The sequence below is a fragment of the Daucus carota genome, chromosome 6 (genome assembly GCF_001625215.2).
Source record: "Daucus carota subsp. sativus chromosome 6, DH1 v3.0, whole genome shotgun sequence".
NCBI lineage: Eukaryota > Viridiplantae > Streptophyta > Magnoliopsida > Apiales > Apiaceae > Daucus > Daucus carota.
This window is the reverse complement of record NC_030386.2, coordinates 36,424,170-36,448,868: the sequence shown is the minus strand read 5'-3', so window position 1 is coordinate 36,448,868 and position 24,699 is coordinate 36,424,170. Positions and strand designations below refer to the sequence as shown.

At 35.1% G+C, this 24,699-nt stretch overlaps 4 protein-coding genes and 1 long non-coding RNA gene across 5 annotated transcripts; 1 reads left to right on the top strand and 4 right to left on the bottom strand.

Annotated features, from left to right (window-relative positions):
• Positions 1 to 837: 837 nt before the first annotated feature.
• Positions 838 to 1,371, bottom strand: LOC135147362 (uncharacterized). The gene is made up of 3 exons (XR_010284920.1): positions 1,291 to 1,371; positions 1,091 to 1,199; positions 838 to 964 (listed from the first exon to the last, which is right to left on the bottom strand). It is a non-coding gene; the product is annotated as an uncharacterized LOC135147362 (long non-coding RNA).
• A 1,576-nt stretch (positions 1,372 to 2,947) lies between these two features.
• Positions 2,948 to 5,059, bottom strand: LOC108226299 (RNA-binding KH domain-containing protein RCF3-like). Its single transcript, XM_017401243.2, has 2 exons — positions 4,211 to 5,059; positions 2,948 to 3,382 (listed from the first exon to the last, which is right to left on the bottom strand). Exons 1-2 carry the CDS (start codon positions 4,808 to 4,810, stop codon positions 2,948 to 2,950), a joined length of 1,035 nt encoding a protein of 344 aa, XP_017256732.2. The 5' UTR covers positions 4,811 to 5,059.
• Positions 5,060 to 5,929: 870 nt separating this feature from the next.
• LOC108225580 (uncharacterized) lies at positions 5,930 to 6,818 on the bottom strand. Its single transcript, XM_017400482.2, has 3 exons — positions 6,615 to 6,818; positions 6,450 to 6,502; positions 5,930 to 6,269 (listed from the first exon to the last, which is right to left on the bottom strand). Exons 1-3 carry the CDS (start codon positions 6,676 to 6,678, stop codon positions 6,141 to 6,143), a joined length of 246 nt encoding a protein of 81 aa, XP_017255971.1. The 5' UTR covers positions 6,679 to 6,818; the 3' UTR covers positions 5,930 to 6,140.
• An 8,748-nt stretch (positions 6,819 to 15,566) lies between these two features.
• Positions 15,567 to 19,476, top strand: LOC108227689 (luminal-binding protein 5). Its single transcript, XM_017402969.2, has 8 exons — positions 15,567 to 15,745; positions 16,395 to 16,662; positions 16,751 to 16,965; positions 17,054 to 17,296; positions 17,710 to 18,189; positions 18,300 to 18,454; positions 18,617 to 18,699; positions 18,795 to 19,476. Exons 1-8 carry the CDS (start codon positions 15,694 to 15,696, stop codon positions 19,294 to 19,296), a joined length of 1,998 nt encoding a protein of 665 aa, XP_017258458.1. The 5' UTR covers positions 15,567 to 15,693; the 3' UTR covers positions 19,297 to 19,476.
• A 585-nt stretch (positions 19,477 to 20,061) lies between these two features.
• LOC108224544 (acyl-CoA-binding domain-containing protein 1) lies at positions 20,062 to 24,425 on the bottom strand. The gene is made up of 6 exons (XM_017399194.2): positions 23,690 to 24,425; positions 22,553 to 22,658; positions 22,347 to 22,450; positions 21,836 to 21,927; positions 21,569 to 21,666; positions 20,062 to 20,418 (listed from the first exon to the last, which is right to left on the bottom strand). Exons 1-6 carry the CDS (start codon positions 24,160 to 24,162, stop codon positions 20,245 to 20,247), a joined length of 1,047 nt encoding a protein of 348 aa, XP_017254683.1. The 5' UTR covers positions 24,163 to 24,425; the 3' UTR covers positions 20,062 to 20,244.
• Between the last annotated feature and the right edge of the window lie 274 nt (positions 24,426 to 24,699).

The following is a 24,699-nucleotide window of genomic DNA, read 5'->3' as shown; positions in this document are numbered from 1 at the left end:
AATGGATTCGAAAATTTATTTACTGCCAACCAAACACCAAGTATGGGTCTTGATACCAAGTATGGGTTTGGAATATCCAGATACCACTCAACCAAACGACTCCTTAATATATAAATAATATTTTTATATATACACATTGTCTTGTAATTTTCTCTACAAATTTTCTCCGGAAAAGTAAGACATTATTATCTCATCCATTCATTTAATCGGGAACTTTTATTAAAATAATGAGACGTTAGAAACTTGAAACATTTTTCTTTACACAATTATCATAAGTAAAAAAATTCATCCTGCGAGAAAGCACTCACATGTTCATAATTCTACAATCTTAAATCATATTCATCAGGAATTTTATAAATTATTAATAATTTCTCAGAAACAAAAATTTCTACTCGGTAATGCACTTTTCTTTTAAATCTGAAATCTATGTTCTACTCTATCCAAATAAACACTGGCTAACACTTCCAAATTCACGGTAATACTGACATGTTAAACCAATACATCCAGCATAAAACTGCTTGATCTTTGTTTGCCCACAAAGATCTCATAGGTACATTAAAAATTTGTATGTGTGCACCAAACAAAAAAGAAAAGAAGGAAAATTGTATGTGTGTCTGTGTTTGTATTATCCTACTTTGACTGCTACAAGATATAAGAAGCCCTCCATACAGATTAACATGAGTCGAAACCACCCACATCTTCCAAACTATAGATAACTACATTCAAGAATCAACTTCAAGGACCATCTTCTTGGGCTGCATTTTGATCACATTGCAAAAAGGAAATTAGCGACAAAGCATTAGAAATTAAAAATTAGTAGTAATAAAAGATGCTTACTGCTCAAGATGAATCCCTGCAGCAAGGTCTGGGCTCTCTCGGCTTGTTCTGGGGTCCCTGATATTCGAATGACATTGACTGTAGCTTCAGATCCATTTTCAATCGATTTGACAGTTGCTCCTGATAACTGTTTAAATTATGACACGAGTTAAACAACAAATATGTCCCATCCAATTCACATTATAATTCAATTCTTAATTCTCATCCAGAAGAACTCAGCAACTTATAGTTGTGATAGGAAGACAGTCATTACCTCGCTGATTTGAGAAACCATGTCTTTAGATTTTCTTACGAGTTTGGCAACTGCATGTTGTGGTATGACAACCTCCAGGGTACTTGTAGTAACTAGTGGTCCACAAGATCTAGCAGGGAGAATCTTTGTAAGATTTCTAAACTGTAAAAAAAAATATGGCATAATAACTCTACATCCCAAATTAAATTTACTTATGATACCTTTTTAATGAGCTTGGAAAATTTTCAAGTACTGCAGATTCCACAGAGTCCTGCAGAAGTATAAAAGTATTTTTCAATTCAAAATTACTTGAGCTGAGTATACACCAGACTACCAGAGGACATAGAGATCTCTCTCAAACATCACAAGTCACTGATCCTTTATTACATCTTTTGTACTAACATCCCTTACATCTCGTAGATGGTATAATAAATATTAATCCTTGAAAGTGAACAGCACTGGTGAAAGAATCACAGTATAAACTCTCACTGTTTGGCTTTCTAGATGTACAACTAAAGAAATTGTATTGTCATAGATTCCGAAAATGCATAGCTACAAATAACCGGCGGATATTGCCGGCATTTTAATTTGATAAGCAGGACTATATATTCAAGAAAACAGCCTATTCTATTTTACTTACCTTTCTGTGCTTTATGGTTGCAGCATTCTGCACACTTTGAGAAAGTGCATTGGCAGGATTGTTTCCCGCATAAGCTCCCTGAAACGGAGTTGCTTTATAACTAGAAGCTGCCTTCAACATAAATTCACATGGTACAGGACTGGTTGCATATGTTGGAGTATGCATCTTCTTTCGAAAGTACTCTTGATACAGGTGATTCCGATGATTCGATGTCACTTGTACAAGAGCTTCTCTTGCTCCTATGATCTCTCCTTCAATCTGTAGACAAAAAAGGCTCCTTTCAGAATCCATGATTAATGCTGCTGGCACTTGCAACAGCAATTAATGAATTTCAAATCTGTACTGAATTTATTTAGTAACTTTATTTTAATTTTATTGTATGTCATTATATAAATGACTAAGCAACATAGTAGAAGAAGACCAAAGTCCAAAGACATCTAGGCAGATCCAGGGTTCAAGCCCTGGTGAAGACCAAAATGCGTGCGATCGTGTGTGTGAGTTGAAAAAGAACATAGAAGAAGAGATGCACATGAGACCTACGGGAAAAAATTAAATATAAAAAGGATACCCTACAGCAATAGAATACAATAAAAAAGGAGATATATTTAAAAAGGGAATACCCTACAGCAAGACATTTCAATTCAGTAACTAAAATCTAGACATTTCTCTATTGGTCATGATTGATCAGCAATTGAAAAGCAGGCATAAACATGTGTATCTAAGATATACATGCATGTTTCAAGAGATATGTGCATCATAAATACATTGCGCAAAATGTTCAAGACATCAATAAATGTGACCCCTTTTAGCATTTTTAAGCATACAGCATAAACAAACCTGTAAAAGCACATCATTTCCTGATGCACATACTGGAAGTTGTTCATTAGGCAAAATCTGAACATTTGTGCCAGTTGACTTCTTTATCTTAGATAACAGCCCATTTTTCCCCTCCAAGTATATAATTTTACCAGATGGGATAAGTAACCGCGTAGTAACTATATTTTCCACATCAGGAAAGAGATCAACGATGCGAGTTTGAATGTGCAACAACGCTTCCTGAGCAGGAAAAAGCTCGTCATCCGGATCCTAAAATTGGTTAAACACCACAAAAGTCTCAGAATCTTATACAAGAATAGAGCTTACTGACATCTACATCTTGAAGGTGTAGACTACTTACGAAAGTAATGATTTTGATATATTTTAAAGACATAAATTGCACAAGTAGAATTGCAAGAAACTCAAGCACGTGTTTTATCATAGATAGCAGGTACCTCCTCTGAAGAAATGATGATTATTTGTTCATCTGCGCCAACCACAGGATCAATAACCTTAATAGCAACTCCAACTTCAGTTTGCAGTAAATTCAAAATACCATCCGGCTCCCCAACAACACGATTAATCTTGTCAACCGGGCAGAGTATTCCAAATACAAGATTCTTGCCAGAAAATGTTTGTGTATTACCAATCATAGGAACAGCTGACGATTCCAGCGTCTCGGCTGATTGAAGGGATGGATAACTATTTTCTCGGGCTCCCAGCAAGTTTGCAGATAACCTAGATTCTGGTGATGGTAACTGACCTTGGAAATTGATGTGAACACGATGCTGACTTTCCCTTAACCGCGAGGAGATGATTGTTACAGCATGCTTAACAGCCATTGTATTACCGACTATCTGTAAGAGATTTCAGGTCATTTACTCTGATGATGAAGAATGTATATAATATAATCATCTCAAGAAGTGCTAAAAATTTTATATGTAAGTGTGCAACAAACCATTTGTTTGGAAAAAAGTATGTAAGGTTTAGTAAAGATTAAAATTTGATCATCACACAGAAGGAGGGGGAAGACTGAGCTCAAACTGTGACGCAAAAAACAAGAGTAACCTGGTCCAGGCCTATATTCATCATTATACTTTAATATGGAAAATAGCATTCTTACACACAAATATATTTATATGGTTTGCAACCTAAACTATAGTTTGTCCACTTCAAAATCAAATAGGGTATCATGTCACGTAAACTTCTCATTGAAACTAGCGTGTAGTACAACAAACTCATTCAGCAAGCTCACGCAGAGGACATTTAGTAAAGATTAAGGTGGAGTAAATTCTCTTGCTATATATAAGTCAAACAGAATAAAATCTAGAATTAGATGAAATCATCATCCTCACAATGAACTTGAGGTCATATAATTTCGTCTTGGTACTTTCCCAAGCACACATTTTATGGGCTATAGCTATCAAGCTTTATAAAGATACATAACACACAATCTGCATATAACACACATTGAACTTGTTTGTTGATAAAATGTAACAGTTATCTAATTACTAATAATGTCCGGATCGTTTTCATTGGTTAGTGTTAGGTTTTCCTCGTTATGTCCACTAGTACGTAGCTACATGTATGATCACCAATTACATTCTCGACTGCTAAAACTTAAACCACAGCAGCACAATTAAGGTAATAACTTGGTATCAGGTCATTCGGTAACAACTAATAACCTGCACAATCTCCTCCGACATGGATACACACTTAGGAGTACTACGATCCATAGGCAGAATCTTAATCTGAGTCCTAGTCTCCGCCTTCATCTGCTCAATAATTCCCCCTCCTTTCCCTAACAAACTCCCGATATGCGTTTTCTCCACAACGAGCCTCGTAACAACCCGCATTCCGCCTCCTCTCACTCCAATCCCCCACTCCTCCCCTCCAAAGCCCAAATTGCACCCACTAGGTCCCTCAAGATCACTCTTGAGCAACCTGTCATGAATCATAAACAAGGCCTCCTGCGCAGGCGAGAATGAACTCCCTCCCTCCATCTCTCTCCTCCGCGCATCATAAATCTCGATAACCCTCTCCTCATCACCGATCATTAAATCATGCACGTTGATCCAAGCACCGGTGGTTTGCCTGATCGATTTAATTATGCTACCGGCCTGTCCGATCACACAGCCAGCTTGAGTATCATGACACAGAATTCGATAACTAATAACCACGGGATTAGAGTCACGGCGGTGATTGGCGGCGGCGGCGTCGAATCGTTGTTGGGGTCTAGTATAGGGTTCGGGATTGTGATATCGGTAAGATCTGAATCGGTCCATTAAGTAGAATCTCGAGACTGTAAATAATCGAATAATAGTAGCGAAAATTACGCGAATTAGGGTTTAATTTGGGGGAATTGAGTACGGGGGCTTTTGAAACTTAAGTTGATTATGAAGTCGAGTAGAAGTGTCGTTGAGTTGGCTTAGATAGTTGCATGTAATATATGGGTGTCAGCTGTCAAAGCCTGCAATAGACACGTAGGCTAGTTATATATACCGGTTTCGCTTTTAAAACCGTCAGAATCTAGGAGTCGGTTTCTGTCCAAAAAATAAAAAGTTTTATCAAAAATTAGATTTATAATTAGAATTCTGAAGAAAGATAACAGTAATAAATATATTTTTCATTAAAAATAGTAAAAATATTATTCATTAAATATTGGTGTTGAAGTGAAAATAGTAAAATTGTTTGCCATTTAAAGAAAGTATGGCATCCGTGTATAGAATTTATTTATAATAATATTATCAAATAGTTTTTATACAAGATCCACTAGTCAAGATATTGGTTTTCATGGACAAGGTATTCAGTACTGCACCTTAGATGACGAGTCCAGTAGCCGAAAATATCGATATTGGTTTTCATGGACAAGGTATTCAGTACTGCACCTTAGATGACGAGTCCAGTAGCCGAAAATATCATTAACTTACACCCCGAATACAGTAGCTTAGATGACAAGTCCGGTAGCCGAAAGTATCATTAACTTACACTTGAATACAATAGCTTGAGACACGTGGAATCCGTGTGAATCAATAAGCTCCATAGATATTTTTAATTTTCATAGATTTAAATCAACAACTTCAAAAATTAAAATTACAAGTCATCCATTATTAAACAATTACTAATTTATTAACAACCACCGTTTCATAATATAGGTCACTTTTTTATTACAGTTACGTATAATAAAAGATTTCAATAACTAGTGAATAATTAATTTCAGATAAAAAAGTGATTAATAAATACCTATTATATGGAAAAAGGTTCAGGTTTACTTTTGAGAATAAGCAAAATATCGGAAATTATTCATTTAAAATTAAATTAAAATAGATATTGTTAATTTTCAGAGCGACTTGTATGTTCATGATACAGACTCATATTTATAGATGTCTGTTATTTCATTACACACTTTGATATTTCAACTTCATATCATCGCCTCAATACCATGATCAATACATACCAAGTTATTATGCCCCTCAAAAAGGCATTTAGAAATAAGCAGTACCTATATTAGAGAATCTAGTATCAACTCTCAATTATATCCTGATTCACCATTAAAAGCTCTCCTGAATAGGTCTTGATTTCACACGGGACTCAAATCAAGACAACTGAATAGCATCAACCATTCTTGCCACCACTTCCTCTCTTAGCCCTTGGATCAATATGTTTCGTGTTTGCTCCAGCATCATCATAGTCTAACACATCATGACTTAGCAACCTCCTTGAGTTCACTCTTATGGTGCCATCCTTTACAAAGAAACATAGCACTTAGCAAACACAGTTTCTTCAAACTTTTAAACCTAATGTAAACTGTCATGACAAACATGTACGCAGAAGATCTGTACATGGTTTTATCTTCAGTCTGCATTCTAATAAAGACTTCCATAATGATACAAATTAAGCATACAGTACTGCATGTATAATAACCTCATGGAGTGAGCACGTGGATCTTGCACCATTATTGAAGCTTTCAGCAGTGCCTAAGCACACAAAAAAAACCACGAAAAATAACATGAATTAAAAATTAATTTCCTCACTGTACTTAGAAAAGACAAAACAGTGAGGAGATTAAGAAAACTTGCTCTGATTTACCTGGAGACAAGTTAATAAATAGCACAAGGAACACAATAATAGTACTCTTGATTCTAGGAACCATGACTGGTTTCTTTTAGCAATATACACGGATTGAACTTATGTTGTGGCGATGGCAAGAAAATCAAGAGGATGAACCTGCTTTTATATTAGGCAGGATGCAGAAAGAAAGTGGCTAAATATAATAAGGTGCAGCCTGCATGTAGTGATGGCCTGATGGTGCATTCCACCTAATTACAACAATGATGATTAGATGCATTACCTTTAAGCCACAAGCTACAAGTCAACTGCACCAATATCTTATGTTCCATCAAAAACAGGATACATAGTTTAGATTGCTTGCCTCATCAAAAACCTTTCATGGTTTAGACAAATCCCCATTCAATTCCAATTGCCTATGTAATAACTTAACATAGATATATTTGTAGTTTGGTTCTCCCTAATAATAGCCTCGTGATCTAAAAAATGTGGGACGACAAGAGATAATCCCATACCACTTGAGTTATCTCATCACGCTCATAACAGATTAGAGTCTTTAGATCTTCTTATACTAATGAAAATTCCATATTTTATAACTAAGATACTATAAATGGTCTCAAGTAATTGAATCCCGTGAAAGACATATTAAAATCAAATATTTGCAAAGATATTATCAATTATATAGGGTTCAATTATCATCAATCACAAATTACTGTATTTAATTTAATTTTAATTTTAATTATAAATTAAACATACTCAAGATATAACTAATTTTTAATATTATGTTATTCTATTATCTAGATTAAAATTTGGCTTAATTTATAATTTATTATTCGAATTAGAGTTTCAAAAAAATTATATATGATTATAATATAGTAAATAACTATAAAATATTAATGATAGCCGATGGCCGACGCACGGGTTTTAAGCTAGTATTATAATACTAAAAAACTATAAAATATTAATGATAGCTGATGGCCGATGCACGGGTTTTAAGCTAGTATTATAATACCAAGTAGATACCTGAAAACACCAAAGTTAAACATTATTCAGCATGTTAAATCTTTAAATTCCTCTCTGTCATAGTTCTTTTTCCGAACTTATCCCAAAGTATAGATCATCTAGTTTATACTTTATACATTGATTCAACAGACTAATTGTGTTGAATCCAATGCTAAACTCTGTTCACTCTGCATATTTCTGGTTAAGGCTTTTATTTAAATTTTTAACTGAACCTAAGTGCCTAGAGCAGGTCCAACAGCTGCCCTATTCAATGTCCTAAGTCATAATTTAAGGCACTTGATTGAAAATATTGATCCAACAATGTCCTAGTGATGCCTTAAAACACTAGGACATCTAACAAGTGCCTTATTAATGAGGCACCACTATGCATGTCCTAAACCATATCAATCAATAAAAAATTAGTTTTCTTTCCTCTCTCTCCTCCCTCCTTTTCATTTCCCTCCAATAATGATTTAAATATATTACTACTTTAATAATAGGGCTTGTGGATAAGGCTTCTTGTTGGAGTGAATATATAAAAGTAATGTCCTAAACCACTAGGACATCATATTTTATTATTTTTATAAGGCGCCCACTAAGACACTCTTGGACTAACTCAGTGTATATATTACATTACTATTTTTATCTCCACAGTGTTAAACAATATTGCGGAGCACTATGTAATATAGATCATGGTAAGTATCAATCTATGCCCATCTTCTGGTATTAATTACTGTTCTGCTTTTGCTTCAACAGTTGTATATATGACTGCTTTTTGGATCTGCTATAGTGGCAACTGATGGAGGTAATCAATTAAATGCCTTTTTCCCATTTCTACAAAAGAATGAAATGGTGGCTATCAAGATATGCAATGGCATAACCAAAGTGATAGGAGACAAAAATGGACAGTGACCTACAACTAAAATTAGTGTTAAGGAATTTAGAGTTTATAGAGTTGAATTTAGGAGCACTACCAAAAAGGTCGACAATACAGTGCACACTATTATACGCATGACCCCTTGCAGCAATCTGTTCTAAACATTTATTAACACAAAAGATTAACATAATCAACTGCTGTCGGTAGACAACAGCTTACCTGATAGGCTAATAATGATGCAATTACGCCGGGTTCAACTAACATACATAATTCATTAACCAACTAAACCTCTTTCAAATCCTCAGAACAGCTCAATGCACTCCAGGGGGGGCCAACAGATAAACTTAAAACAGCTGGCTACTATTACTAAAGGTGATGGTGATTTAGGTTTATAAGAGGATCAATAATTTGTTACACCAAAATTGCTGGTGATATTGTGTGGACAGTGCCTAGTGCACAGTGGCATCACGTTCATCTCCCTTTGGGAAGATCGAGGGTTTGAATCCTTTACTGTCTAACTATGCACTTATGAAATTTACAGCCTTATGTAAAGTGACTATAAGTGATACTTTATTAAATTAAATTGATTTTGTTTTATCAGTGTAATGTTTGCTTTGATATTGATGAAAATATATATATATATATATATATATATATATATATATATATTCTATCAAACAAAATAGTAAACTAAATAAACTAGATAGAAAAATCGTAATTAAAGAACACAAGGAAACTATGGCAGACTGACACAAGCCTCCAATCACATTTCAACAAGAAGCAAAATAATTTACCTTATGCAGACATGTGCATTTTCCTGTAACCCTCGTCCTTCAAAATACAACTAAAATTAATGGGAAAAAGTTTAGATGACAAGATTCCTAAATAAAAGATAACTAAGTGCTGTATATCGCAGTTGATGTTACTAGGCAACTGCTAAATATGACACATGCTATGCAACCCAGATACCTAATTATTATATTTTGATATCTTTTAATGCACAATGAAAAGTATATTATATATATGAATTGTGTGCATGTGTTTGTGTGTACGCGCATAAGTGCGGCAATTTTGAGGTTTCTGGTCGTTAAACGTGCCAATCATGTGTTGTAGCGAAGTTTGCTCTAGTTCAATTTTTAAAATAAATATACAAGTTTAAATGAACCAACTCTTTATAAAGATAATATCAAATCATATTCGACTCAATTGAGTCGAATCATTTCAGGTTCTATCTCCGTAATCATGATGATAATAGAACGGAATTCGAGTTGTGTTTGTGGTCTCTGTGTGTGTTTTGTTTGGTGAAGGAGCAGTACATGTGCATGTCATGTGCAGGGCTATAGAAACTAGAAAGTGCTAATAGAAAAAGAGGGTGAAGAAAAGGAAAGGCAGACAAGGGCTAAATGAGATGAAAGAGAGACATCTACAACAGTAAATGCAACTCCACTACATCATCTGGTGAATTGGAAGTCAATTCAAAGATATTTAAAGCCCCGTCATGAGTGTTTATAGTCCATATATCTGTGTTTTTCCAGTAACTTTTCGTCTTGATGGACTTGATTTACTTCTTGCATATTTTACAATGCTTGTTTCATGATTTCATTTTTCTGTATCTGGAAAAGGTTCCTAATATAATAATATAGCAGTAAATTTACAAACATATATAAAGTCTTCATCCTTTTCTTTTTCCAAAGTATAGTTTTTTAACTTTTAGCAATCTACTGCGGCCACACCAGATCTAACTATCAATTTTAACTAAGAAAATTAACAATATTGTAAGCAGGAGCATCTTTCATATACTTTTTAGGCTACAGAGTGTTTTAAATCCATCCATTTGGATGCAGCAGCTCCAATGCCAATAGTTCAAACTTCCAATCAAAAGGAAGGTCAGTTGAGGTATATATCCCTCTATCACGTAAAAAGAATATGCATTGAATTTCAAAGGCAGATCTACAAAACATAACTATAGCTAAGAGTGAACTGGCAATCCAATTCCAAAAGAACCTTAAATACTCTTACTTAGTAAACAAATTAAAACGATCATGTCGTATGTGTCCCTATTCCATGTATTTACCAATTTAATTAATATGAGAATACTTACACCAGAGGCCCGATAGTCAAGCAGCACATGTAATAGCCAACAGGGTGCACTCAGCAGATTTTTTGACTTAATAGCCATCAGCGGACTGCCATACACTTCAAATGTCTTTTATGAACATCATTGATGAATTAAAGCACCTGCATAACTTCCCAGGGTATCATCAAGATCTCCTATACCACAATGGTACTTTTAACCACTACTTTATTTCTAAAAATCAACAAAGAGAAAATTTAGAGTTTCATTTGACCATATCTTCTATAGATTGCATTCTAATTTTCCAACATTAAGCAACATCACTGATAAGGGAAAAGCAATAATATTTCCCTTCTCTTCCAGAACTCAATCTATGGCTATCCCTGTCTTAATTTTTAAATTATCTACTTCAGCCTAGTTGCCAGATCTTATGGTCAGTCATTGCTACCAAAACCTCTATGTCCGCCATGTATTCATTTTTCCACTTTCAAACATTCCTGTTAGTTTCTCCTGATACATTAACTAATATGTGTAGCTATGTTTGATGATAAGTAAAATAAATTCATTCTGTTTCTAATCAGTGTTTCGATTCGTGATCACATTTGAAATAAAAAAAATACCAAACAAACCATAGAATTAATACAACCTAAGAACTAAGATCGATGAAAATCACATGTCTTCCCATGCATATATGCTTTCTAAAAATTGAAGAATAAGAAGCAAGTTGAACCAATACTTGCCTTTAGGAGAGTTATTAAAACCCCGGAGGTCTCAGAATACACCTCAGAGATGCCATTGCTCAAAAAATTTATGTGCTCTATCATTTATTCTTCAGTACTTGATGGATGGCAAGACAATTCACCTGCACTCTGGAGCATTGACTTTCTTCTGCCTGCTTGCTCACTGTGCCATCAGCTGATTATGCATTCAAGAGAATCTGTGTTATTTCCGCATCCATACTCGATTTGCCAAACATTTATATAATTTATCTCATATTGTAAGAACTATAAAGAAAGTTAAGTTACCCCTAAATTCATATCCTTGCAAGCGCTTGGATAAAAAAGTGGAAACACATCAATACAATTAATTCTACATCAGAGAATAAGAAATGCACTCCAGGTACTTATTTTTGAATCGTTAAAAAAAATATATATATGTATCCAGCATATTATGGATCTTTTAAGGAACATAAAGTAATTGTTTAACATATACTTTCTTTTTTCTAATTTTAACTAACAAACTTCATGATAAGGTCTTATCCTCTGTCGTCTCAGGATTTGGGTTCGATTCTCTCTTATCCTGAGATTTATCCGGAAAAAGGATACTACTTATAAGCATATAAGCTACATTTCAAAAAATAAGCATATACTTCATTTTTTCTATTTTCAACAATTTAACTTCATGGGTAAGGTCTTATCCTCAGTTATCTCAGAATCTGGATTCAAGTCTCGCTCACCCCAAAATTTATTTAAGAACAAATAGTGGGATACTGCTTATTAACACATAAGCTTATACTTCCTTTCTCCTAATTTTAACTATCAAACTTCATGGGTGTTCAATTGAGAGGTGAAACAGTACATGCGTGCTTCTTTTGGTTTTCTTGGCTAAATGATAGTACAAATTAATCTCAATACCATTTTACTTATAACATTATACAAGCTCTAATCATCAAGGACGATATATAAAGTAAACAAAATGCACCCAATATCTTCCATCGCAGAACATGATCCATCAACTAAGAGGCACACGAACTCACCCTCCGTGGCAGAACAAGAACTCCAAAACACATAAGGGCTAGGGCTGATATATATTCTGTAAATATTTCCACACTGATTTCCAAAATCAATCATAGCACAAAATGAAATATCTACTGAATTTTTCCAAACTTGTGGGCCCAAAAGGCTTTTTTAGTAATCTTATAAGATCATTCGGAATTTCAGTCTAGGGTAGCCCCTCTCTTCTTCCACTCGGATCCCTATTACTACCCGAAGAATTTAACCGATTAAATTACAGCCTGAGATCGTCTATACGATTATACGCACAAATGCACAATACGAAATCAAATTAACAGGAGTAGTAATCATCATTAACGGCGGAAGCATGTTAATGCAGATTTGAACAGAACTAAAAAAAATACACATGCAGAATTTATACAATAGACAGGCTGACAAGAACTGTATACCCGCGAAGAATGGGCTTAAACCCTATTGGCTTCTGTTGTTCTTGTACTGCACAACTGTTATGTCCGGTCGTGGTCTAATTAAACACTCCGCTTTCATATTGTTGAATCAATCATTCGGTGGTCAATTTTATTTTATTTTTATAAGATTCCGGGGTCAAAATAAGATTAAAAGAGACTTCTGGTTAAAAGTAAAGAAAATTGATTAGAAGTGAGAAAAAAATAAATTAAAAAAATGTTTGAAAAAAAAGGTAGAATTTTGGAAAGAAAAATTAGTATTCCCCCCTTCTTAAAAAATACTTTTACTTAGGGTTAGATATTAGGGCTTTTTTTATTAATAATCACGTTTTCAATCTTATTTCCAAAAATACTACCTTATCCAATCTTATTTTCAAAAATACTACATTCTCTAAAATATTTTCAAAAATACCGTGGTTGCATATGCAACCATATATGCAACTGAATTCCTGATTTCAAGTTCCAGTTTTCAAATGTCATTTTCGACCTCATCGTACATTTGAAACCTGAAACTTGAAATCAGGATTTGTAGTTGCATATATGGTTGCATATGGGTTGTATTCAGTTGATTCTATTGTAATCTAATGGCCCCGCCAGGGGCACCCATACATCAGTTGCAACTTACAGTTTTCCGTTGCATATGAGGTTGCACGCAACCTCATATGCAACTAAATGCAACTGAAAACTGTAAGTTCCAACTGAAGTATGGGCGCCCCTGGCGGGGCCATTAGATTGCAATAGAATCAACTGAATGCAACCTCATATGCAACTAAATGCAACTAAATGCAACTGAAAACTGTAAGTTCCAACTGAGGTATGGGTGCCCCTGGCGGGGCCATTAGATTGCAATAGAATCAACTGAATGCAACCTCATATGCAACTAAATGCAACCTCATATGCAACTAAATGCAACTGAAAACTGTAAGTTGCAACGGATGTATGGTGTGCCCCTGGCGGGGCCATTAGATTGCAATAGAATCAACTGAATGCAACCATATGCAACTGAATACAACCATATGCAACTATATATGCAACTGAATTCCTGATTTCGAGTTCCAATTTTCAAATGTCATTTTCGACCTCATCTTTGGACTCTTTATATATATATATATATATATATATATATATATATATATGGATTCCAAATATGAGGTCGAAAATGACATTTGAAAACTGAACTTGAAATCAGGATTTGTAGTTGCATATATGGTTGCATATGCAACCACCGTATTTTTGGAAAATATTTTCAAAAAGGTAGTATTTTTGAAAATATTTTAGAGATTTGAAAATAAGATTGGATAAGGTAGTATTTTTGAAAATAAGATTGAAAAAACAATATACAAGATAATTCCCCTAGATATTAATCAGGTGACTCATTGCAGCCCAATGACTCAAGTGGTCAAAAAAGTGGCTCAAATAAGTTACTTGTTTTAAAATTTGTATCACAACTGATTTCAAAAAAAAAAATTTGTATCACAACTATCACTTTATCGTAAATCGAAATTCTGAAAGTATTATATATTGAGTTTCACACATTTTTACGAATGATATTATATCCAAATGAAAAGTTCCGAAATCTACTATTTTAACTAATATTGTTAGATTTTTAAATTTTTGTCAATTATTTATTTTTATTTAAATCAAATAAAACAATCAAAAATTAAAGTAAATAGTTGATAATATTTTTAAAATCCAAGAAAATTAGCTAAAATTGTGGAACTCGAAACCTTTTATTTGGATGCAATACCATTCATAAAAAATGGGCAAAACTCAATATATAATACTTTTAGAATTTCGACTAAGGATATAGTGATATTTCAGATACAAATTTTCAAAAATGAGTAACTCATTTGAGTCACTTTTTTCAATCAGTGATCAACTTGAGTCATTGGACTACAACGAGTCACCTCATTGATATTTATTCCTTTTTACTTATATACACAAACAGATCAAGAAAAGTAGAATCTAGAAGCAGCCACCGCTTCTCATAAACAAATCGGGATTGACTGTCAACAGCTTCGGCGTGATTTTATTGTTTTCACCGATGGAAGTACCTTCTGAAAAAGTTCTAGCCGACCCAACTCAAAACCGAGCCCAATTCTAACCGACCCAAACTGATAAAATTTAAACCGAAATTGAATCGAATTAAAAATTATTAAAACCGAATAACATGCGCTGGGTTAGGAATTTTGGGGAAAATCGACCCAACTCGATCCATGCGTGTTATAAAAAAAATCTTGTATTAACTAGTTTCAAATTTAAAACTAAATTACAACTTTATACAAATTTGAAAGATTTAAATCGCTGCCGAGTTCTCAACCGAACATGACTGTAAAAATTGAAAATCAGAACTAATTTATATAGCTATCAATTTAAGATTGATTAGAAATCAGAAATTTTTAGTTAAATTGTAATGTAACTGATAAATCATCAAAGTATTTTTTAAAAGTTAATAAAAAATTATTCAAAAACTTTTTAATAAATCAGAAAATTTGACAATCCTGTCTAATTCTAATTAAACCACAAAATACTAATAGTAAATATTTAAGCAACGGGAAAATCAGAAGGGACCATCGTGATTGTGAAATAGCGAGGGAAAGACATGTGTCGCTCCACAGAGGCATTTTGAGGACCTCCTTGTGTTGTGAGCCTATGATTGGCTGAAACAACTCATCTTTACTAAAAACACCCAACGGCTGAGATGCATCCACCTGGGCAGCATTCTCATTGGCTGATAAAAAACATGAGCGCCTCTGATTGGTCCAGCTCAGCAACAATGACACGTCCTTTTACTCGAAGCTTCTTTCTTTCGCCTATTAAAACTCGTATCATCTCTCATCTTCTTCAATAACTCATTTCACTCAGAGAACAACCGCAACAAATATAAATTGAAAAACTATACATACATCTATAGATACAGCTATTTGGACGGGAAGAGAGGAGATTAACAATGTACCGGAGGAGCGGCGCTTCTTTGATCGTCTTTGCTTCCGTTTTTCTCGGTATGTGTTGTTTTCACCTTGTGTGTGTGTGATCTGTGTGTGTTTTGTGTGCGTGTGTTTAATTAAACTGTGAAATCGTGCGTGTGATTTGATCTGCTTCTTTCTTGCTGTTGGATGATGATGATGAAGGTGATAGTGATCAGAGAGTGACGTGAGATCATAAGTGTACTAGGTCATTTCGTGCATGTTTATATGTCATTACAAAATTTATGCATTGCTGACTGAGGTTATCAATTGGATTGGTGTACAGTAATGATTGATTCTGAAACGTGAAATCGATTTTTTTTTAATTTGAATTATGTGTTAATTGTTTGCGTGCGTGCGTGTGTTTGTTTGTGGTTTAGTGTTAATTGTGGTTTGTGAAGGTGAAAGTACAATTAGATCTGCGTATTTAAGAAACACTTGAGTTTGTTGTAGTACGGTACAAGTTTTCGGTAGAATTGAGCTGTTTGTTTGATAGGAGTGAATTATATTATGTGTTCTGTATTTGTTGGATGATATCATATAGCTTATACGAAAGGCACATATCGAAAGAGTATTGTTTAAAATAAATTGAATTTGATGTGCAATTAGGGCATACTGCATTATATGTTTGAGCTGCAATGGAGTTTAAGGAACTTACTAATGCTCATCATTTTTTGTTTGACAGGGGCCTTATTCGCGTTATCTGTTGCGAAAGAGGAAGCAGCTAAATTGGGAACAGTGATTGGAATTGATCTTGGAACAACTTACTCCTGTGTTGGTGTCTACAAGAATGGGAAAGTTGAGATTATAGCCAATGACCAGGGTAACCGTATCACCCCGTCATGGGTTGCCTTTACTGAAGGCGAGAGATTAATCGGTGAGGCTGCAAAGAATCAAGCAGCTATTAACGCGGAGAGAACAATCTTTGATGTCAAAAGACTTATTGGGAGAAAGTAAGATAAAGCTTGATGCATGCATACATTAAAAAATTGTTAATAACATACATACAGAAGAGTTAACTAATATGTGTTTACTTAATAGGTATGATGATAAAGAGGTTCAGAGGGACAAAAAGCTTGTTCCATACAATATTGTTAACAAGGACGGCAAGCCATACATACAAGTCAAGTTGAAAGGTGGCGAGACCAAAGTGTTTAGTCCTGAGGAGATAAGTGCAATGATTTTGACGAAGATGAAGGAGACCGCAGAAGCATTTCTTGGAAAGAAAATCAAGGATGCTGTCGTCACTGTTCCAGGTAGTTAAAGTTTCATATCTTTTACTTATCCAGGATTGATTATAAAGACAATGTATTTAATTTAGTGACCATTTCTGTGAATTTGCAGCTTACTTTAATGATGCCCAGAGACAAGCTACAAAAGATGCTGGTGTTATAGCTGGACTAAATGTTGCAAGAATAATTAATGAACCTACCGCAGCTGCTATCGCTTATGGACTGGACAAGAAAGGTGGTGAGAAGAACATTCTTGTTTTTGACCTTGGTGGTGGGACATTTGATGTCAGTATCTTAACCATTGACAATGGTGTTTTTGAGGTTCTTGCAACCAATGGAGACACCCATTTGGGAGGTAAAAGCTCTACCTTCCACTTAGTAGGATAATCTGATATTATATGTTTCTACTTTCATGTACTTTCTAGTTTCTAGCGTCAGCACGACGAACCTAAATGATATTGAAAAACAAAATGCAGCTGCTACACATCAACATCCATTTTTAGGACATTAATATATCGTTGTATTTATTTCAATGCCATTGGCAATGAGTATTAACTATATTAAGTAATTAGTAGGAAAATAATATCTTTTACACCCAATTGTATAGTTATTTGTCAAGTCACAAATTTGATACAGTAATATTTGGTGGTCTCTTTTTATTATCTAAATTTGAATGGTATTTTATATTAATATAATTCCTATTTTTTGGCTAGTTATACTGTAATGTAGTTGTCAACAGGTAGTTTAGTAGTTACATTTTATATGCAGGTGAGGATTTTGATCAAAGAATCATGGAATATTTTATTAAACTGATCAAGAAGAAGCATAAGAAAGACATCAGCAAGGACAACAAAGCTCTTGGGAAGCTAAGAAGAGAAGCTGAGCGGGCCAAGAGAGCTCTGAGTAGCCAACATCAAGTCCGTGTGGAAATTGAATCACTCTTTGATGGTACAGATTTTTCTGAACCACTTACCAGGGCTCGTTTCGAGGAGTTGAACAATGATCTTTTTAGAAAGACCATGGGCCCAGTTAAGAAGGCAATGGAGGATGCTGGATTGGAGAAACGTCAAATTGATGAGATTGTACTTGTTGGTGGAAGTACTAGGATTCCTAAAGTTCAACAGCTTTTGAAAGATTACTTTGATGGCAAGGAGCCCAACAAGGGAGTTAACCCAGATGAGGCTGTTGCTTATGGTGCTGCTGTTCAGGGAAGCATCTTAAGTGGAGAGGGTGGTGATGAAACTAAAGGTAATGCTCTTATTTTGTAGGATGCATTCAGAAGGGATGTTATATCTATATCCTTTTTTCTTCTAAACTTCAAAAGATACTCACTACTAAGCCTTTTTCTTTAAAAACAGATATTCTGCTTTTGGACGTGGCGCCCCTTACTCTTGGTATCGAGACTGTGGGTGGGGTGATGACCAAGTTGATTCCTAGGAACACTGTCATTCCTACAAAGAAGTCTCAAACATTTACAACTTACCAGGACCAACAGACAGTTGTTTCCATTCAGGTACTTGATCTTTTTTGAGTATAAAGACCGTATCTGGGTGCTTTAGGGTGGTGCCTGTGACAATGGTGCACATCCTGTACCATTGGCTAGTGTCTACACATTTGACCTTCAACAGTAGTATATTGTTGTGTTTGTTCTGATTACATGTTTAATCTTTTATAGGTCTTTGAAGGGGAAAGGAGTCTCACAAAAGATTGTAGACTTTTGGGGAAGTTTGATTTAACAGGAATAGCCCCAGCTCCAAGGTATGTTTTGTGACTCCTTCATTTCCAGTTTATCCGAATACCCTTGTGCTGATAACATGGTATATTTTCGTATATTTAACACTCTTTATTTGCAGGGGAACTCCTCAAATCGAAGTCACGTTTGAGGTGGATGCCAATGGTATTTTGAATGTGAAGGCTGAAGACAAAGCATCAGGTAAATCTGAAAAAATTACGATCACAAATGATAAGGGTCGTTTGAGTCAGGAAGAGATCGAGCGCATGGTTCGCGAGGCCGAAGAGTTTGCAGATGAAGATAAGAAAGTTAAGGAGAAAATCGATTCTCGAAATAGCTTGGAGACTTACATTTACAACATGAAGAATCAGATCAATGACAAAGACAAGCTTGCTGACAAATTGGAGACTGAGGAGAAGGAGAAGATTGATACAGCAGTCAAGGAGGCCCTTGAATGGTTGGATGACAACCAGAGTGCTGAGAAGGAAGATTATGATGAGAAGCTCAAGGAAGTGGAGGCTGTGTGCAACCCAATCATTACAGCTGTATACCAAAGGTCTGGTGGATCCCCTGGTGCAGGTGCAGACTCAGCAGAAGACGATGATGAGCATGATGAGCTGTAAAAGATTCAAAATGTCTAATGTCTAATGTCTGGTCTTATGCAGTAGGATAATGGGGGACTAAACTCTTTTTTCGTTTTAATTAATGTTTTGATGTTCTGAAGGAAGTGTAGTAGAACAAGTTAGTGGAGAACACAATCACAAGTGGCGATCATTTATTGACTCCCTGTGGGTTTGTTTGAATCCTCTTTCATTTTTGGAGTATGCATGTATATATATCATCTATTAATATATTAGGAATAGTATTGTAACTTCTATATATCTTCACCGAGTTGATGATTTACTGCATGTCAGCGTACCAATTTCACATGGGTGGAATTATGCTATGAACATTCTGTATGCAGGCAAGTTACTACCCACTCATTTGACTTGCGGATTACTCTAGAGTTGTTGCTTAGATTCGGAGCATTAACATGTCAGTATCGCCTGTGCTCAGTAGGAAAAAAGAATCCAGGGGCATGAACTAATTGAGCACTGAGCAGTAATGCCATGGATAAAATCATCTGATAAAATAATTGCATAACTACTATAGAAGGGTATATATGTAAAAGCCCATCAGATCTGCTGTCACAATGTCATGGATCCTGCACAGTTATCTGATTAATAATCGCATAACTACTATAAAAGAGTATTTATGTAAAAGCGGGATCCAGTTAAGAAAAAGAACTCCTGAGCAAGCTTCAGAATTTGAGATACTCCCAAAAAAAATCAGGAATTGGGATAATAAATTGAGAACATACTCTCACGCTTCTCATCATCTCCAAAGAATGAAGAACCCAGACATTTAAAGGAATATATAGGTAAAAGAAATATTCTTTTGATCCATGTTAAGACACAATCTGGATATTCTAATTTGCACCTGCTACATTTAACAAAACAAGTACCAATAGATTCATCTGCTAGAAATCAATAAAAGATAAGAAACTGTTGATCAGCATGTCTTTGCTATAATCATTCAGTCTCCGTGTGTTGCATCCAAGGCCAGTTCAGGTCACACAGATCAGAGGGACGATTGTTCTCATCATCCTTAATGTTCATGTCAGCGTTTTCCTTCACAAGAAACTTTGCTATGGATTCTCTCTCACAAACAGCAGCATAATGCAATGGGGTTTGGCCTTCATTGTCCTTCAAGAATAAACAACAGTATAAGGGCTTTAATTTTCATCAGATTAGTGTACATGTTCTAGTTTCCTTCATCAATAATTACCTACCAGATACTGCACGTCTCAGAGATAAGTCTTCAAGCACATTTATGAACTTATTAAAAATCCATGAAAAAGGAAGGAGAAGAATGAAAAATAGCATTACATGTCCACCAAAATACTAATCACTGAGAGAATCCAAAGCTTCGAAACTGTTTTTTAGTTATATTATTTCATAGTACTTCTTCTGTCCCATTTTAACTGCTTTTGACTTTTTTACACGTATTTTAAGGTGTAAAAAGAATCACTTCTAAACATAATTATTTTTTTATAAAACTTATATCAAATCAAAGTTTAGATTAATACAAGGATTGAAATTTTTTGTTGAGTGGAAGTATTGTTTTTGTACACCTTAATATACGTGTCAAAAAGTCAAAAAACAGTTAAAATGGGTCAAAATGGGTCAGTAGGAGAACTACTTTCTCCGTCCCAATCAATTCTATACAGTTTCCTCTTTGGGATGTCCCATCATTTCTATACATTCCCAAAATAGCAACTTTTTATAATATAAAACACTACTACACCCACTACATTAACCCACTATCTCCATTTTATAATAATAAAAACACTATTACGCCCACTAACTTCCTCCACTATCTCAAATCTATTATTAAAAAATATATGGGTCCCACCACTTTACCCACTTTCCATTTAACTTTACTCATTTCTTACACTTTTTCTTGGTCTCCGTGTCCAATCCCAATGTATATAACTCACTGGGACGGAGGGAGTATATTTTTCGGGCTGTGGAGACTTCTTACAATCATCTTAAAGTCTGGAACCAACACTTATAGGAAAAAAGGGGTTTATATGAGGCAGAAATTAACTGGACAATCATTGTGATATCTAGTTAATTACTCAATTCTTGTCACAAACATTTTTAGTCGAAATAATCTTTTAGACTGTAAGATATTTTCTGGTAACCTAACGTGCAAAACTCATAATCTGTTATGCGCTTCATAGGAAAACCTAACTTAATGGGTCAAAGATTATAGTAAAAACTATGCTGATAATATAAACCGGAAAGTATTATATTTATGGTGTATTTGATATTAAACTACTGAACAATTCACCTTCGCATTTATATCCGCCTTTTCCTTAACAAGGGCTTCAGTAATGTTCAGATGACCACGATCAACAGCCCAGTGTAGTGCAGTGCGTCCTTCACTATCTGCAATTAGTAGAACAATCACTTGAAGGGATCAGAACATTAACTAAACAGGGGAACAGTACACGCACCATAATAGTATACATAGTTCTACATATACAAATTGGTAGATGCTTCCGATCCACCTTAATCTGCACATAATAACAATGAAGGAGAATATTGAAAAACACACCCTTAAGATCCACTGAAACACCGCTCTCGATACGTTTAATCAAGCTATCCAGTTCTCCTTCTCTTGCGAAAGCGTGAATGGCGTCCAATTTTCTGAAGTAGAAATGATATCTTAATTCAAACTTGACTAAAATTCAAATCACAAAAGGTGCAATGTCACCAAATAGTTAGACGTAATATAGGCCTTGTGTAATACACAAAACCTATACAACGATGACACGAACTATTTTCGACAGGTCCAGGACTATTCTCTGTAACTTGCTAACATGTACACAATTTCAATAAAGATGAACTTTCAGATGTTAATACCAACATCAGCTCTATCATGACCACAGTTTTGAAGTAGTTACGACCCGCGGTTGATATGATGCCTTGACATTTACAGTGGTCAGTGGAGGACTTAAAAATTCTTAATATCATTCTAGGACTTGGAATTTCCTAAAATCATTCTTAAGATATACAGCAAGCATAAGCAATAGGTAAGCCTTCACGGATTATAATTTGAAGCTTACATATTATCTGCAGATTCTTCCTCGTAAACATGTGAGCTAAAAACAGGTCCCATTGGCCCTTTCGAATCCACATGCTGTGTATCGCTACCTTCACTTTTTCTCTTCTGAGCATCAAAACATGCAAACAAAAGGAATAGAAAATTTGAGTATCTGAAAGGGAGTCAAAGGTGTAAGATGCTAATAATACATAAAAATAAAAAACTCACAACTGGGGCACCATCAAGCCAAGTAGGAAACAACTCTGTCACAATTGCAATATATTTCTGCATTGCTTCTTCTGGTGGCATTGCACCCAATTTCTTCCATGCTTGCCTGAAAATATCAAAAATTCCTATAGAAGTCAACTATTAGTTGATAAAGAGTTAAGATGCTCAGACAGTCATGTATTCATATTGTTCCCATTGGAAGATCAAATAAGATTTTGTTATCAAGGGCTTATGTTCTCATTGATGCAGATCGTAACAATGAGAATGAAATGTCCAGAAGCCAGGGAATAGGATTTGAAAAAGTCTGTGCAGCATTTACTACTAGAATACAAAATGAATTAAAACTCATTTATTATCGGTCTAGCCAGATCCAATAAAATATTCTAACTTGGCAGCAACATTTAAAAATGTGTGAGAGTAACCTCAGTATATAATGCACAATGGTACTAGGTAGGTCTATCCGTAGAAACAATCCTTCCTCTTTCTCTATATATTCTTTACCCATTATCTGCTTTGTCGTTTTCTTTACTATATTGCTTGCTTACTGTTTAATGTACATCGCGCTCGATCCTAACATAACAGAGTTTTAGATTCCACTATTATACTTACACGCATTCATTTTTATCAATTAACTCATCTTATACACCGCACATCCATATATAGTGTATAAAAGCTTTAGTTTGTTCTATAACCTAAATGTTGCAATGCCATCGCATCCTTATCTATCTTAACCATATCCACATCAAAATTCCTCTCCCTTCTTTACTAGTTCACTAATTGGCTTGCTTACTGCTTAATGCATATCATGCTTGATCCTAACACAACTGAATCCAGATTCCAGTGTCATGCCTCCACATTCAAATTTGATAATAATCTTCAAAAGTTAAATAAAAGTAAAAACGGCACAATCATCAATAATAGCATCCAAAATATAACGATTTCGTACAGTTTTTAGTAAGTTCGGATCAAAATCATATATCCACAACTAAAATTAATCAACTCAACATATACTGAACACACGTATATAGAAACTACGAAATCACAATACCAGTAACAGATTGAACTCGACACATATCGAACACACACACATAAGGAAACTAATATTTCAGAAGATACTAAAATCCGGTTAAACATTACCACTTGGCTCTAGCAGTCATTTTAATTGCAGACGGCTGTGGAGTACTGCACGGACCTTCCGTCGCGATCTTATAAAACGCGTACAGCTGCAACTGCAAATCATTCGACACTTTCGACGCCGATCGATCAGCAGCAGTAGTCGCCACAAATGCAGTAGCAGCACTAAACGCCTCATCCAATTCAGTACTCTCAACGCCTTCCCAATCATCATCACTATCATCAACACTACTCGTATCGTACTTCGCTCTCTCCTCTTCGCCAATCAGCTTTTCCTCTTCCGAAACCCTAGGAATCTCCGCCGCCGACGAGTCCTCGGACTCGGCGACCGCGTCGCCTAACTCGGCCGAGTCGGCGCGGGCGATTCGGAGATTGTCGTCGCGGAAGGCGAAGATGATGGAGAAGAGCTTGGCGAGAAGGAAGGAGAATATGAAGCCGATGATTATTGATTGAAGATAGGGCTGCCACTCCGCCATGGATGCTTTCGAGCTTGCTTTCTGAAACCCTAGCTTAATTAGATTGATTTGATGATGATGACGACGACGACTTGTGTAGACTATACTTGCAGAAATCTGAGTGTTGAATAGATATGTTTATATAGTGCTGTAGTATTGTTGCTAATAACGATACTTACGATACTCTATAGAACCTGGAGTGTGTTGTGTGAGTAGCCTATAAAATGCGTACATTAACGAGACCGTAGGAGTTGGTGCGGTGAAGTGCGCACCTGGTAAACATCTTTTCAATTTTCTATCACCCGTGTGGGCTTCGCTTTAAGGGCATGTCTATCCAAAAATTCAAATTTGGGGCAGTTCTGCCCCTCAAACTATTTTAATCGTGAATTAAAAATTGATTCAAATTTGGATCAGGGAATAGTATTGGTCTAAATTTGGATCACTAAGATTCAAATCTTTTTAATATTAAAATAAAACTATTTTCATTATTTGATAATTTTATTAATGTTATTAAAGATAGATAAATTAAGATTAGAATATAATTAAAAAACGATTAAT

Excerpts from the sequence above, each read along its gene's own strand:
- LOC108226299 (XM_017401243.2), bottom strand. The coding sequence starts at position 4,810 with ATGGACCGATTCAGATCTTACCGATATCACAATCCCGAACCCTATACT. Across the intron at positions 3,383-4,210 it reads TGTCGGAGGAGATTGTGCAG|ATAGTCGGTAATACAATGGC; the intron begins GTTATTAGTTGT and ends AATCTCTTACAG.
- LOC108225580 (XM_017400482.2), bottom strand. The coding sequence starts at position 6,678 with ATGGTTCCTAGAATCAAGAGTACTATTATTGTGTTCCTTGTGCTATTT. Across the intron at positions 6,503-6,614 it reads ATTTATTAACTTGTCTCCAG|GCACTGCTGAAAGCTTCAAT; the intron begins GTAAATCAGAGC and ends TTGTGTGCTTAG. Across the intron at positions 6,270-6,449 it reads CCACGTGCTCACTCCATGAG|GATGGCACCATAAGAGTGAA; the intron begins GTTATTATACAT and ends TTCTTTGTAAAG.
- LOC108227689 (XM_017402969.2), top strand. The coding sequence starts at position 15,694 with ATGTACCGGAGGAGCGGCGCTTCTTTGATCGTCTTTGCTTCCGTTTTT. Across the intron at positions 17,297-17,709 it reads TGGAGACACCCATTTGGGAG|GTGAGGATTTTGATCAAAGA; the intron begins GTAAAAGCTCTA and ends TTTTATATGCAG. Across the intron at positions 18,700-18,794 it reads GGAATAGCCCCAGCTCCAAG|GGGAACTCCTCAAATCGAAG; the intron begins GTATGTTTTGTG and ends CTTTATTTGCAG.
- LOC108224544 (XM_017399194.2), bottom strand. The coding sequence starts at position 24,162 with ATGGCGGAGTGGCAGCCCTATCTTCAATCAATAATCATCGGCTTCATA. Across the intron at positions 22,659-23,689 it reads ATGACTGCTAGAGCCAAGTG|GCAAGCATGGAAGAAATTGG; the intron begins GTAATGTTTAAC and ends TGATATTTTCAG. Across the intron at positions 21,928-22,346 it reads GAAGAATCTGCAGATAATAT|AAAATTGGACGCCATTCACG; the intron begins GTAAGCTTCAAA and ends TTTCTACTTCAG.